Source organism: Podarcis pityusensis (assembly GCF_964106645.2).
Source record: "Podarcis pityusensis genome assembly, chromosome: 17".
NCBI lineage: Eukaryota > Metazoa > Chordata > Lepidosauria > Squamata > Lacertidae > Podarcis > Podarcis pityusensis.
In genome coordinates, this window is record NC_138042.1 from 20,605,145 (window position 1) to 20,620,344 (window position 15,200).

The 15,200-nt window shown below is 42.0% G+C and overlaps 1 protein-coding gene across 5 annotated transcripts in view; it reads left to right on the plus strand.

Annotated features, from left to right (window-relative positions):
* Positions 1–15,200, plus strand: part of KDM4C (lysine demethylase 4C) — a gene marked incomplete at its 5' end in the record, with an annotated part of 196,664 nt that overhangs the window by 111,190 nt on the left and 70,274 nt on the right. For all 5 annotated transcript variants that reach the window (XM_080987740.1, XM_080987737.1, XM_080987739.1 and 2 more), the window contains 2 exons: positions 1,291–1,504; positions 3,537–3,613. In XM_080987740.1, coding sequence (XP_080843866.1) covers positions 1,291–1,504; positions 3,537–3,613 — 291 coding nt within the window. The remainder of the gene's footprint in view (positions 1–1,290; positions 1,505–3,536; positions 3,614–15,200) is intronic.

The following is a 15,200-nucleotide window of genomic DNA, read 5'->3' on the forward strand; positions in this document are numbered from 1 at the left end:
TATGATTCGGCTCCTCTGGACTCACCCTGTGGAGTTCATGCAAAGCTGGTTCCCGTATCACAGTCCCTTCCTATGCAAGCATGCAGAGAAGTGGTTAAATTGCACTATATTTATTTTTGAAGAGTACAATTTATTTCATAAAGGTCCCCTCATTGAATAATTGCATTGATTTAAGTACAGTTTTCATGGTGCAATGTCTCTTCATTTTGCTACCTCATTTTATATCCAGGGGCTCTCCTGCTCACTATGGAGGGCTGTAATGATTAATTTTGCATTTTCTTGACTTCTAGCGCTTAAATTGCCATTTTCCTATGGCTTGGCTGTAGAGTGTTTGCCACTGCATTTCACTGCACTTTTGGCATGCCATATACTAGTGATAGATAAGCACATATAAATGGCTATCCCTTCCCCCCAGGATTCATGCTTAAAAAATGAGAAAAATGCTGTTCTAGATCAGGCTGGTAGTGGTGACATTTTTGCCCCTCTAAAAACTTTTTCCAAATCTTGCCCAATTACACTCTTGCCATGCTCAATTCCTTATAGGTGCCCAATAGAAAACTCCCTTTATGGAACTGAAGTCCCTGCCCAGCTGGTAGATGTTGCAAAATGCTCAAACTGTCTCCCCCCCCCCTTTCCTCCATTCCTACCACAACATCTCAACAATACTGGAGGTGTAGTCTCCCATCCCTAGATAGTTGCTAAGCAGGCAGGTGTAACATACCATCCAGTAACCTGATGTGAAGTGCTTCTTACCTTAATCCATGATCAGCAGGAGAGGGGGAAAACCATGCATCAAGAGTTTGTTGTGCAGTTTGATGAGGCAAAGGTCCAATACCTTCTCCTAACTAAGCTCTGACAAGAGCAGATACCATTTACTGTTGCAGAGTACAATGAGGAACAATTCCTCCTTAAGTGGCAGCAGTAGTTGCAGCTCCAAAGATGAGTTTCCCAGTTTCTGGAGCTGCTGTGATTGGAATGGTTTCCTCATTATATTAAGCCATTAGACTATGGTTTAATGTGACATGCGGACCAGGCCAGTATGTGTGTGTAAGGCCTGTAAAACTGTAAAATTTAGTAATAAGAAATGAATGCAACGAAAGATTCAAATGAGTAATAAATTTAGGTTGCTTAAGCTTGACACTTAATTTTACAACTGTCAAAATACTGAAATATCTGAAACACGGGACGGATATTTTAGGAGCAATGCGACTTGGTTTTATTATTATTTAAAGAAACTTACCAAGTAAAAGAAAAAGAGCAAATTTCTTCTTTTTCAAATATGTTTTTCAGGCTGACAACCCTAATGAAGAACACTATAGTTGCTCAGCAACAAAACAAAGAGAAGCTTTTGTGGCCAGAGAAAAGACAAAACCACTTATTCCAGAGATATGTTTTATTTATAGTGAGGAAAACACTGAAAACTATCCGTCCAATGGCTTTCTTGAAGAAGATGGAACAAGTCTGCTGATTTCGTGTGCGAAGTGTTGTGTACAGGTCCATGCAAGTAAATATAATTTCTTGACTTCAAATATAGAATGAGTGCTCTCACAAGCAGGGCCGTCTTAAGCATATCCTCTGCAGGGATCACTCTCCTCCCACAGAGGCTTGGGAAGGAAGCTGCAGCCTGCCAGCCATATGGGTGGCGGGGCGCAGCTTCCATCCTAAGCCTCTGTGGGGATCGCTGTCCTCTTGTGGAGGCTTGGGAGGCAATCTGCATGCCCGCCAGCCATATGGTTAACGGGGCACAGCTGGCGGGCATGCAGAGAAAGGGGAGGCTGCCGGCAAACTGCGCAGCTCCCCCACTCGCTGGGGCGCCCCTGAGAGACCAGCGCCCTGGCGCAATGCACCAGTAAGCCCAATAGGAAAGATGGCTCTGCTCACAAGCAAATACAGTGGTACCTTGGGTTACAGACACTTCAGGTTACAGACTCCGCAAACCCAGAAATAGTACCTCGGGTTAAGAATTTTGCTTCAGGATGAGATGGTGGCGGGAGGCCCCATTAGCTAAAGTGGTACCTGAGGTTAAGAACAGTTTCAGGTTAAGAACGGACCTCCAGAACGAATTAAGTTCTTAACCCGAGGTATCACTGTAGCCTCCTCAGTTTCTGAGTACAATTGGGGTGAGTTGCACAACCCACCTCGAGCTGGCTGCCTACCTCAGTTCTGCTCTCACAGGTTGTGACTGCCTGCCTCACTCCCTGTGTCTGGCTGACAGGCAACATCATGCACACGAGGCTGTTGGTCATCTGGGGCTGGGGCTTCTCCTCCTGGAATGACAGACAGCCTCATGCAGCTGGAGAGGCATGGAGGCAGTCATGCTCCCTATGCAAGCAGCATTGGGGTGAGCAGCCAGTTCATGGTAGGCTGTGCAACATGCTCCAAGTCTACTCAAAGAAACCGAGGAGGACCTCCTCAATTGTGCATAGGGGCCACCAATGTGGTACCCATGGGCGCCACTGTGATCAATCTCAGCTCCAGTAGCACCTGCAAAAGGTCTCAGGAGATACTGCCTTAAAAATCCAATGCATAAGAGATAGTTCTGTTTGCACTGACTCAGCCTCTCCTTCAACATGTCCACATTTTATTGGGTGCCCACCCTCCCATCTGCTTTGAACTCAGATCTCTGTGAGCAAGCATGGCAGCTGTTCTGGTGCCTTTGATGAAGTGGCTGATGGGGGCTTGGCTGCACCAATTTGTGGTCATCTCTCTCTTTTTTTTTGGATGGGACAGGCATTATGCCACTCGCCCACAGCAGCCATTTTGTGTTTTCCCATGACTGCTATTATATGACTGGCAGGGATTGGTTAGGTTGACCCCCACCAAGAGTGCATACCCAGGGCGGTGCAAAATTCCCACCTGCCCTGCAGGGGGACAACCCTCCCTAGTTGGTCGGCAGCGAGGGAAGGGGGCACCGATTAGAAGGGTGCAAGGGATGCGGGGCACCAATACGACTCCTTACCAAGGGCACAAGGGAGCCTCCGATGACTGGTGCCCACAATACTGCCTCAAAATTCCAAATATGCCCACTGACCCCAAAATGATAGCAACCCCTTTCCTGGTTTTTTGATATAGGGCACCTACACAATCAAACTCCTAAGATACTTTCACAAATAAGGGTATATAGACTGTTAAGTTGTGGGCGAACATATCAGACGACACAGCGCATAGATGGCAGTGTTAATCACCATGCTGCACCAGCTCTCTGTTATGGAGAGTTATTGCTGCAGTGTTCAGATTGTATTTTACCACCTGGAAAAGTAATTGGGATTTCAAAGCTGACAGTCTAGCATAGTGAAAAGATTGTTAAAGATAACAATGCTGGTTTTAGGAATGAGAACTGTTGGTAGCATAGGTGACCTTCCAGCAGCCAGTATAACTGCTAAGCTTACTGTTGGAGAAATGCTCGTTCTTTACTTTTTTTTAATCACACACTATGCAAATGTAGTATCTTTTTTTTAATAGCTAGCTTGTCTGTTTAGCTAGAAAGATAATGAAGTACAGAATCTGTTTATCATCTTAGCTCTCTCTTATTATAGGTTGCTATGGTGTTCCTTCCCATGAAATCAATGATAGATGGCTATGTTCTCGATGCAAAAGAGGAGCCTGGACAGCAGTAAGTTATGCATTTTATTTAGTTGTTGTTCACAGTGAAGACCCAACTAAACCTCCTGATCGTATGTGAAAGGGACATAAAAGCGCATTCTGCCAACCATAGCCGAGAGAAGAATTCTTATTTCTGTTTTAACTATCTTGTTATGGTTCAAATTGAATTTCTGATTGCATACTGGTACGTGGTAAACAAGATATGTGGTATAATGTCAACGGAGAAAACAACCAACAATTAATCTCTTATCTGGAGAGAAAAAATCAGAAACGAATCATTTGCCCCTTCAGGCTTTTCTATCAGCTGTAATGCTGCCACTGCCAGACGGACAAAGAAGGTGCAGAACTTCCTGGTGCTTCTCATTCTTCTTGGCATGGGACATCATTGTCTAATTGCTGAACACTGCACAACTTCTTTCAATATTGCAGAGGCATGTCACCCTGAAAAGTGGGACTACTGATAATATCTGCCCTTGTATCTACGGGGGTTGATTGAAATTTTAGGGACAATCAGCATGCATGTACTTGATCAGAGTGGATACCAAATGCACAGATACCAGAGTACCAGACTAAAAAAAATTGCTGTGGGACTTCCGGGTTAGCGCCATCAGCGAATGGCGGAGTTCCTCCGACCGGAGGAACTGGCTCCGTGGAAACTGGGTCTTCCCGCCGCGGCGAAGGTGGGGACCCGCTAGAAATCCCAGGCGGAGGAAGCCTGGGAATGTGGGGTTTGGCAGGGCACCAGGAGCGCCTCCTCTACTCACGGGGAACCCCATTTCGGGGTTCTGGAGTGAAGTGGGGTGAGCGGCGCGGTGCTGCGAACTGATTGCTACTTTCACGGAGTGAAGCCGCACAGCTATTGCCGGAGAGCGCTGACTTTTTCCTGTGGACAATTGGATTTAAAACAAGTACCCGTGAGTAGAAACTGAAAATTGGATCAAGAAATATCTTAATTTGGCACCGAAGTGGGAAGGTTCAAAACAGGAAGTCCGCCTTCCGCTTTTTGTATATAGACTGAAGCAAAAACCTTGTAAGCTAAAGTCTGGAAAGTCATTAAAAAAGTCTAAATTTCCTTCATTTATAACTACTAAAACCCCCTTGGAAGCAGGAGAAAAGGGGGGGGGGGACTTTGTTTAATGCCTGCAGGAGAGGGAGTGAAGAAAGATAAGTTTCCACCGTCTCTAACCTGGGAATGGGGTGTCAGAGACAGAAATTGTTGGAGAGGTTGACTGACTGTGAATGGAATACTTTGACAGATAGCTAAAGAAGAGAAATAAACTGATTCCAATGTTGCCTTTTGCACTCTAAAGAAACAAAATATCTGAAAAATGAAAGTAATTTTTCTTTGTTGGACTTGCTTTAAAAAAATGGATACAAATAGAAATTGTCTCCTCTAGAGGGAGCTTGCTAAATTGTTGCTGCAGTCTACTTGAGGACTCTACAGCTGTGAGATTAAGATCGTGGGACCATTCCTTTTGACCTTGAAATAAATATGAGCTGGGAGGAAGTTTTGGTGCTTGCTTTGTGCAAGACAAGTGCTTTGTTGGAACAGATGCATGAGAAGATTGATCTGATGAATGAGAAAGCGGATTTGATGACTGTGGTGGTCAATAACTGTGGACAAACAGGGAATATTGATACAGAAACCACTCGGGGACCAACTCAGGAACCTGTATTGATTGGGCAAGTCCAGAAGACAATGGAGGAGGCTGCGGTTGCACCTCAAATAATACAAATGGAGAGATCCGAGGCCCTGCAGGAGCATAAGCCGCTGTTTTTGAAGATTGACGTTGCAGGGGGAGTTTGGAGCTGAGGAGGTTCTTAACTTTGGAGGGAGTTTGAAATATGCTCTTAAATATTTTTTGGATTACATTGATGATTGTGGGGAGTGGGACTGTGGGGAGTGGGCTGGTTTGATGAAGGGAGATGGAGACAATCTTGGGCTGGAACCTCCCAGAGACCTACTCCTCAATGAGAAAGGAAAGAAATTAAGAAAGAGACCAACAAAAGACAAGGAAAAGTGCAGGTATAAACAACAAGAAGATGATCTGCAGAAGGGACATGGAAGAGACTTAAGAGCCTCGGACATAAGATTACCGGGTTGATAGATTAGATGGAACGGACAGTAAGGACTGACATGACCCGAGACCAGGAAGAAGAGACGCTGGATGAAGATTGGAAGAAAATTTATGAAGAAAAATTTTTATTTAGGGAATTAGTCTAAAATTAATGAATACTAGGGAAAATGTTGGAATGAAACTATATGGCTTTAGTAGAAATGATATAAGGAGTTATGTATAATTGAGTATTAAGTTTCAGGCTCTAAGGTATTTTACGGTAAGGTAAGGTTAAATAAATTAAGGCAATTTGAATAGCAGAATATGGGGAAAGATGGAAAGGATTTGTTGAGTTAATTAATAGGTTAAATTGTTAAGATAAATTATTCAAAAAAAATTGAGAAAGATGGAAAGAATTTGCTGAAATAACTAATTAAACTAGAATACAAAAAGGGAGGTGTGAGGAGGTCAGTGAAACAAGCAAATGGAAGTTAAAGATATGTAACATGGGATTTGTGTCTTTTTCTTTTTTATCTTTTTGCTGTATTGTTGTATTGGTTTTTATGCTTTGTTTTTTTCCTTTTTCTTCTTTTTTATGTATTCTAGTGTTGTCTCCTAATTTTTCTTATTTTTCTGTAATTCTGAAACTTTTAATAAACTATTTTAAAAAATAATAAAAAACATTGCTGTGTTAACGCTGCAGGTAATCTACTCTTGCAGGGCCATTCATCTAACAAACTTCCCAGACATCATCTCTCCCTGTTCTGACCATAGTGTGCCATACAAACAGATATTGTCAGCAGCAGAGGGCTGATCAAGTACATGCATGCTGAGGAAATGGCTTCTTAATAGAAGCTTTCAATGAATAGCCTCTTAATTGTCCCTTAAACAACCTTTTCTAATTGTCACAGTGTCAGGCTGTGCAGATATTAACAGTTTAAAATGCAGCCAGGTCATTTGTTTTCTCAATTTGGATGGAAGCTGGGAGAAATGGCAATATTTCATAAGAAATTACAGGACAGATGTGGAATGTGGTTAACATGTGTACACTACTTCCCAAACCAGTGGCGGGAGCAGACTGGATATAGAGTGAAGCATGTTTTCAACCTCAGTTTCTCTTCCTGCAGCTAATGGGAAAGCTTTAATACTTACTGATTTCATCACATTTTTTTCTTTTATTTTTTAATGGAAATGTGTGCCGATCTGCTATTGTTTTAAAAAATGTCATGAAACCACTAATTGAAACCTTCCTGTCACAGGAACAGAAACGGGCTGTGTAGCAACTGAGGTTTCAATCCTAAACTTACTTTCTAGTTGTGGGGTAAGAGAGTTGAAAAAGATTTCACATCTAGCAGCCAATGGTTTCAGATAGTACATGGGTAGGCAAGTCTACAAAGCCTGCGGCACATATTTTCACAGCCCCTCCAGTGGCTATGGTGGCTCATTTATCAGAAGTAATGTATTTAACGTTAACTCTGGAAGCCTATATTCAATTTTGACCAAACTAAGCCTCCTAGAGCAAAATATGCATCATATACATGGTGCCTGGGAGTGGCCTCTAAGACCACATAACACCGGTCTTGAAAGACCTACATTGGCTCCCAGTATGTTTCTGGGCACAATTCAAAGTGTTGGTGCTGACCTTTAAAGCCCTAAATGGCCTCGGCCCAGTATATCTGAAGGAGCATCTCCACCCCCATCGTTCTGCCCGGACACTGAGGTCCAGCTCCGAGGGCCTTCTGGTGGTTCCCTCACTGCGAGAAGCAAAGCTACAGGGAGCCAGGCAGAGGGCCTTCTCGGTAGTGGCGCCCTCCCTGTGGAATGCCCTCCCACCAGATGCCAAAGAAATAAACAACTCTCTGACTTTTAGAAGATATCTGAAGGCAGCCCTGTTTAGGGAAGCTTTTAATATTTTATGAATTATTGTGTTTTAATATTTTGCTGGAAGCTGCCCAGAGTGGCTGGGGAAACCAAGCCAGACGGGCGGAGCATAAATAATAAATTATATTATTATATACATCATATACCATTGATAGATTATCTATCAAACTATCATCCATAAATGCAGTCGCAGGCAGGATTTGAAATATAAGCAGTGGATTGCTGAAATAATTAATGAGATCGGGGCTTAGATAATAATGTGTTCTAAAGCAGCTAAAAAAAGGAGTAACAAAAAGCAAGGAGGGATGGCAAGTCAAGAAGAATTTGTTTTGTTTTTAAAAAAATCTTTTTATGATGATGAGTTTTGGAATATCTTTGGAGGCTTAATAAAAAGTGTGTGTGTGTGCGCGTAGTTGTGGGGAATGGCAAGTTTGACCTTTTATTGATTACCTTGGTAGTGGTACAGCTGATTATCTGTTTCATATTTTTTATATTTAATTGATTGAAGTATGTTGCCTATTTATATTGTAAATCTTATTCAGACTCTGGTGCGTGGCAATGAATGAATGAACAGGTGGTCCAACTACCACAAAACCCTGTAAAACCACTTGACTGTAGGCATAAATAGGATGAGTGTGCACACTGCAGTCAACATTACTTCTACCATACCACTTTCTGCTCTCGGGGGGAGATAGACACTCTAATCTATCTCCAGCCTAAATGAGACATCTCCCTATTCCCTGAGGGGTTGGTGGCACAAAACTCTCCCTTTGTATATGTTGAGTGAATTTTTTTCTTAACTTGATAAATTATAAGAGAATCAATCATGTGCAAGGCTGTGTATGTACAATTTTCAGAGATTCTTTGCAAGATGGGCACTGAATTCGGCTTTCATTCAGCTTGTAACAAACAAATTCCTAGCCCCAAGAGTAATGAGAAGATATGGGCAATTCCTGATGATGGCTCAGAAATTAAAGGGTTTGCTTTTTTTCCAGTTCTAGAATTTCCTATTTTGTAATAATAATCTTGTGTTCCCATGGCTTTCCTTAAACAGCACTCCCCACCCCAAACTCTCTGAGACTTTTTGATGGCCATCCTGTCTCCTACTTGAATTGGGAACATTGCCAAACATCAGCAAGAAAGTCTATAGAGAAGCTTTTCAAAATACATACATTTTGACTTCCTCTCACCTCCCATCAGCCTTACTATACTACAATATATTGTTACTTCTCACACCAGTGTAATTTCTTACTATTTTATGAAAAACAAAAGAGAAAGGTAGAGTGAACAGGTTGGAGGAGTAGATAATGTAAGCAGGTTTCTCCCCCTATTTTTTTAGATTCCTTGTAGCTGTTGGTAAAGAACAAAACAGCAGGTAGCAGATATGGTGTGCATATTAACCAAGGCAGGGAAATAAAATGGCAAATACCAATTTGGAACAGATTATTACAAAAATAGTGATTCACATATATAGGTAGTTCAGTGTTTGCTCGGTGAATTGCTATTAAAATGTGCCCAGAGTCAATTTCTGTATCTGTAATATGTTTTCATTTTAGCAGGGTAGGCATTCTTTCCAGGCAAAATTGAATTTTTCCTCTCTTGCTGGCCACCAGAGAAAATTGTGAAAGGTTCCTTATCAGGCAATCAGAAGTTCCAGGACTTATAAAACTGCTTTTGTTGCAGCTCCTGCAGAGTTGCGGGTGGGTGTAAAGGGGAGGGGGAATGGCAAAAGTCAATCCCGGGAACTGACAGGGTGTCTTTTAAGTCAGAACGTAATTATCAGTTCAGTTCAGTGAACAGAGTTAGACAGCACGGCTGCTTTAGCAACAAGTTTGCCGGTTTTCTTTCAGCGAAGGGACAGGTGTGGCGCCTCTCAGCATTAGCAACGACAATTAAAATGAGTTTCATTGTGTGGGCAGCCTGAATATGTTCAGCGTGGTAAGAGCTGTCGATGAACCCAGATCTTTCTTGATTGACAAGGTCTTTGCCTTCTCAAATTAGAACACAGTCCTGGAGAGATGTTGTATACTTAATATGGGCTTAGGGTCACTTGTTTTAATACTGGAACCTCAAATTCAAGGATGATCTATGCTTGTTTGTTAGTCTGGATCCGGAACCAATAAACATGGGGTTCCTTTCTCATTAGTGCACGGTTGCCCACCCTCTTCAGCTTACTTGTGGAAGCATTGTTAGATGCTTCTTCTGTTCCATGTCCAAGCAGTGAGAAGTTCTGGAGGGCAGCAGTACCAGGGTGTGGCTTCCTTTGGAAAGAGAGATAATTGGAAACTTACCTTGTGCTCCGTTGTTTGTTAATATATAAATATGCGGTACACATATGTAAATTTAGCAAAAGAAAGAATATATGTTTTTCTTAGTTAAATTTGCTATTTGAAATATATATATATGTATGTGTGTGTGTATATATATATATATATATATATATATATATATATAACAGAAATATAGGTGGAGCATAGGTTGAGGCTTCCTACCAGGCAGCAGGCCTACCACCTCTCATCAGATCCCTAGAGAGAGAGACATCATATGCCCCAAGGTGCTTTCAGTGAATATTGTGCCTCTCTCTTACAGTGTCAAAAGAGCTTCGCTCTCTCTCTCTCTCTCTCTCTCTCTCTCTCTCACACACACCCACACCCACACCCACACCCACACCCACACCCACACCCACACCCACCCACCCACACAATGCACCTATCTACAGTGGTACCTCGGGTTACATATGCTTCAGGTTACAGACGCTTCAGGTTACAGACTCCGCTAACCCAGAAATATTACCTCAGGTTAAGAACTTTGCTTCAGGATGAGAACAGAAATCGTGCTCCGACGGCGCGGAGGCAGCAGGAGGCCCCGTTAGCTAAAGTGGTGTTTCAGGTTAAGAACAGTTTCAGGTTAAGAACAGACCTCCAGAATGAATTAAGTTCTTAACCCGAGGTACCACTGTATGTTCATATACTCCTCACTTAAGTAAGAGGTGAGGTGTCTCAAAAACCTCAATGTTCAGATTTGAAAGCTCTCCAGTCATCTCCAAAGGATAACCTGCCATTGAGAAAACACAAATCACTCATCCTTTTCCAGTTGTCCAGGCCCTGTGACCCTGTATCTTTTTAGTTTACAGTACCGTGGGTTAAACCACAGAGCCTAGGACTTGCCGATCAGAAGGTTGGCGGTTCGAATCCCTGCAATGGGGTGAGCTCCCGTTGCTCGGTCCCTGCTCCTGCCAACCTAGCAGTTTGAAAGCACGTCAAAGTGCAAGTAGATAAATAGGAACTGCTCCGGCGGGAAGGTAAACGGTGTTTCCGTGCGCTGCTCTGGTTCTCCAGAAGCAGCTTAGTCATGCTGGCCACATGATCCGGAAGCTGTACGCCGGCTCCCTCGGCCAATGAAGCAAGATGAGCACCGCAACCCCAGAGTCGGTCACGACTGGACCTAATGGTCAGGGGTTCCTTTACCTTTACTTTTACCTTTACCTTTACCACAATGGCATAGGCTATTTCAGGCATTACACATATGAATCATCAGTGTGAAGAAAGTGTAACCTTAATATTTGTAGCCAAGACATATTTAAGGGGAAGAACAAGTAAGTAAAAAAGCCACAAACTAACAGCAACAAAAAGCACAGATGTTGAAAACAGGTAGAAAAAAAATGTATCCTCGGCCTTAGAAGCAAACAACTATTTCCCCCCCTTGCTGCTGGTAGCACATGCAAGCCAGTTTTATAAACAGGCTTATTAGTTCAAGCTATAGCAATGCTTTCTGATCACACTAGCAACGCATGCAGATCAATGACCTTCTGGTCAGTCAAAATGCTCAGTTTTGCCAGCGAAGATACCAAAGTTGCTTTAAGATCCGCTTTTATAGTCTAAAACTCTACTACACAATTCGAAAGGGCTGACATCATGAACTTCAAGAGATTTAAACTCAGTCCTTGGAATCACATAAATCTGTAGATTTATATTGCATTCGAAATTTTTCCTCCAGCAAACGTAGCATCAGGAAGAACAGGGAGATCTGAATTGGTGCAATCAGCTCCTGCTTTCAAGGAAATATTTATCCTTCTGTTGGACAAAGAACAATGGCTTGATTAGAGGCTATAATTAGTTCAATGAGTGCTAGCCAGTTTTGAATTTGCATCGTGCAGATGCAGACTGGAAAGGCAGGAGGTAAATCTTGAGATCACAGTAGACAAGTGTGTAGCACCACTCGTGATATGTAGGATCAAACACAATCACAGAAGCATTGCTTTCTAACCCTTACTCCTCTTCCTGTTCATGTTCATTTTAGAAGTGACAGCTGCAGATAAGCAGAATGCCAAAGTTACCTATGATTGAGTACTTTGACTTCCTATAGCCATCACCCCAGGCATTCCCTTCGGCAAAACTTGCAACACCTCATTTCAACTCCTGCATCATTCAGGATGTGTCACACCCACTCATAAGATTATGCACATTTTTATGTTAACTCTGCACTATTTGCTGTGTGACTAATAATAATAGTTGAGACAGAAGAAGAGTGACATTGAATCCATCTTTGTTATGGCGCCGCTTAAACAACAACAGAAAAGGTGGATGCATCATCCCAAGAAATGAAAAGACCCAAAGAGGTTTAATAATTCATCTGTCTTGCACTTGAATGCGAAACTATATCCTCACATAGCTTCTTGATTGAGAATAAATGCCTCATTAATCTTAAAACATTTTGAGCAGAAACTGCTAGTAAAGTCAGGAAGAATAATGACTGACATTTGAGAGAATGTTGCATACTGTACAGCATGTAGGATTGAAAGTGTCCTTCTGGCACACTGCTCAAACAGCGAGCGCCTTAGTTTTATTTCACAAAGCTAAAATGCTTAGAGGAAAATAAAAATATAAGAAGCTAATTATGCTAAATATAACCAAGTGACTGAAAATCAGCCACATGCTTAAAGTAAAGAACTACTACCTTTAATGTCCTTAGCTATTTTCAAAAAAAATCATTTGCTCTTCATAATACCGAGCAGAAGGTACGAAATGGTGAATATAAACAAAACATCTTCAGCTCCTTAAAATAGTAAGGGAACAATGCCTATAATAAAACAGAATTCTAAAAATAAAATCCCCATTCTAATTTTGAGAAGAGTATAAAAAAAGACTTCAGCCTATCGGCTGCCAGTCATTCTCAAAAGATCCTCAGATGGCTCCTAATTTGGTACTGGGGCAAACAACTGTATGCATCAACTGGCTTTTTAGCAGTATGGTGGAGGGACAGAAGACATTTTTGCAAAAATGGCTTTTCATACAGAAGAGTCTCACCTTTTCCACTGACCAAAGAAAAAGAATCTTGGCTTTTACTTCACGTGGGAAGGGAAAATAGGTAAACTGGCAGGAATCCCAGTTAGGACAGTCAAGCACAGGGGTTGGTAAACTAAGGCCCGGGGGCGGGATGCCCCCCCAGGCTCGTAAATCTGGCCCACAGACCCTGCCTCCCGCTCGGTCAGTCCCTGCGCCCTGAAGATGCCTCGCCGTGTGGGGACTGACTTCCGCGACCCTGGCACGGCTTCTGGGCGGGCAGCGACACTGGCGCAATTTCGGATTGGCTGCAGGAAGCTCCTGCATCCAATCTGAAGCCACAGACAGCTCTGGGCAGGTGGCAACACTGGCACCGAGACACGCTCCTGAGCATGTGCAGAGTGCGTTCCTCCTCCAGGTCTGGAGACAGCTGTGGGACCGGCTTGCAGGTTATTTATATTTTTCAGAATATAGTCCAGCCCTCCACAAGGTCTGAGGGACAGTGGACCGGCCCCCTGATGAAAAAGTTCGCTGACCCCTGGTCAAGCAGCTCAGGGCAACACAAGAATGGGCCTTTTCTGCAGTGGCTTCCCCTTTGTGGAATGCTCTCCCCAGGGTGGCTCACCTGGCACCATCATGACCATCTTAAAAGCATTTCTCTTCAACCAGGCCTTGGCTGTCAAACAATCAGTGGCCTTTTAAATGTATGTGGGATATTATTCTTATTCATTATGCATTTTGTGTTTTTATGTTTTAAACCACCCTGTGATCTTTGGATGAAGGGTAGAGTAGAAATGTAATTAATAAGAATTATCAGAATTGTGGTATGATGCAGGTGCAGTGAGAATCCGAGGAAAACACATGCAGAATGCTTTCCAAACTGTTACCCATGCAATCCTGCTCTCCTTTTGTTTGTATTTTCAGCATCAGAAATGTTGATAATGTATAAATGAACATGATTTGGAGGCAGAGGGTTTTTTTTTTTAACTTTACTGCTAAAATGTAAGTTTCTGTTAAGGACATACAGTGTTGTCGTCAAAGAAACACTGATGTACAACAAATCTCCTAAAGAATTCTAAGCTATGATAATGGTATCAAGTTAACTTTTTAGACAGATGGCCATATATTGTTGTGAACAGATCATATGCTACCTTTCTCTAGTATGGCATTACTTCTTGCTTATTCTAACAGAAATGCTTCAAATGTATTGATTTTTTTGAAAGGCATAATAATTATACTATTAAAGGGACCCAATTGACATGTGTCAGGACAGACTGTTTGAAACTACTCTGTTTCTTTCTTCACTTGCAGAAGATGAGATTGACTTTCAGCCCACATAGAATATGGGTGAAAACAAGAAATTGTACATTTTAAACAAAGAGTTTAAGACAATTTTTATGTAATCCTTCTTAAACACACACACACACACCCTTCTGAAAATACCAATGGAATTACCACCATTTCTAGCAGAATGAAGTCAGTGGGGACAACCTTGTGAAAATGTCCTTCTGTCTACTATATTTAAGGTTATGTCAGCTTTTCCACTGCAAACCTGTTTACAGAAAGTGATAACGGATCCATAAAGTTTCATTCCATGCTGTAGGCAAATACAAACAATTGGTAGGCTGTAGGAGGCTCCCCCCCTCAAAGAAAGCTCCAAAGACTGCTTATTTATTTAATGGAATATAGTAAGACACAGAAAATATTTCATCACTAGGATGGTTTCTGAATTTTTCTTCTCGTGCAGCTGCCAGAAAAACAATTGACAAAAAATAAAATAAAAATCAATTTGCTGTGAGAATCATGCTTACTTGTTTTTTTGCGTGTGTTCATGTTAATAGACTCTCTGCACATTTACACTCCATAAACTTCATAGCTTTTAATGAGGCTATTTAAGTTGAAGATTATGCTCAGATATAATCACTATAGCATGTGCTTGATGAGGAGATGACCTTCTGACCTGATCTGATAAGATATGCTTGTAGAGAAAACTGAATCTATTCTGCAGCACTTGAAAAGGATGTACCTTTTAGGAGCACTTATCTGACAATGATAGCAATTACGAAGGTCAGGGCTTTTTGTCATGGGTGGCAGAGGTAGGTTGCCTTAATATACAATTAACTGGATACGTAATCTGTCACTTCTTGTCTTCCAAGCATACAAAATACATTTGCCCGACACACACACACACAGACACAGTGCCCCAGCGACTCTGGGCGGCTTCCAAAATATATAAAAACATAATAAAACATTAAACATTTAAAAACCTTCCCTATACAGGATTGCTTTCAGATGAATCAGGGGTTGGATAAATCCATACCATCCAACATTTCTCCAGTGAAAATAGAGACATCCTAAGGAACATCCTAGGGACGCG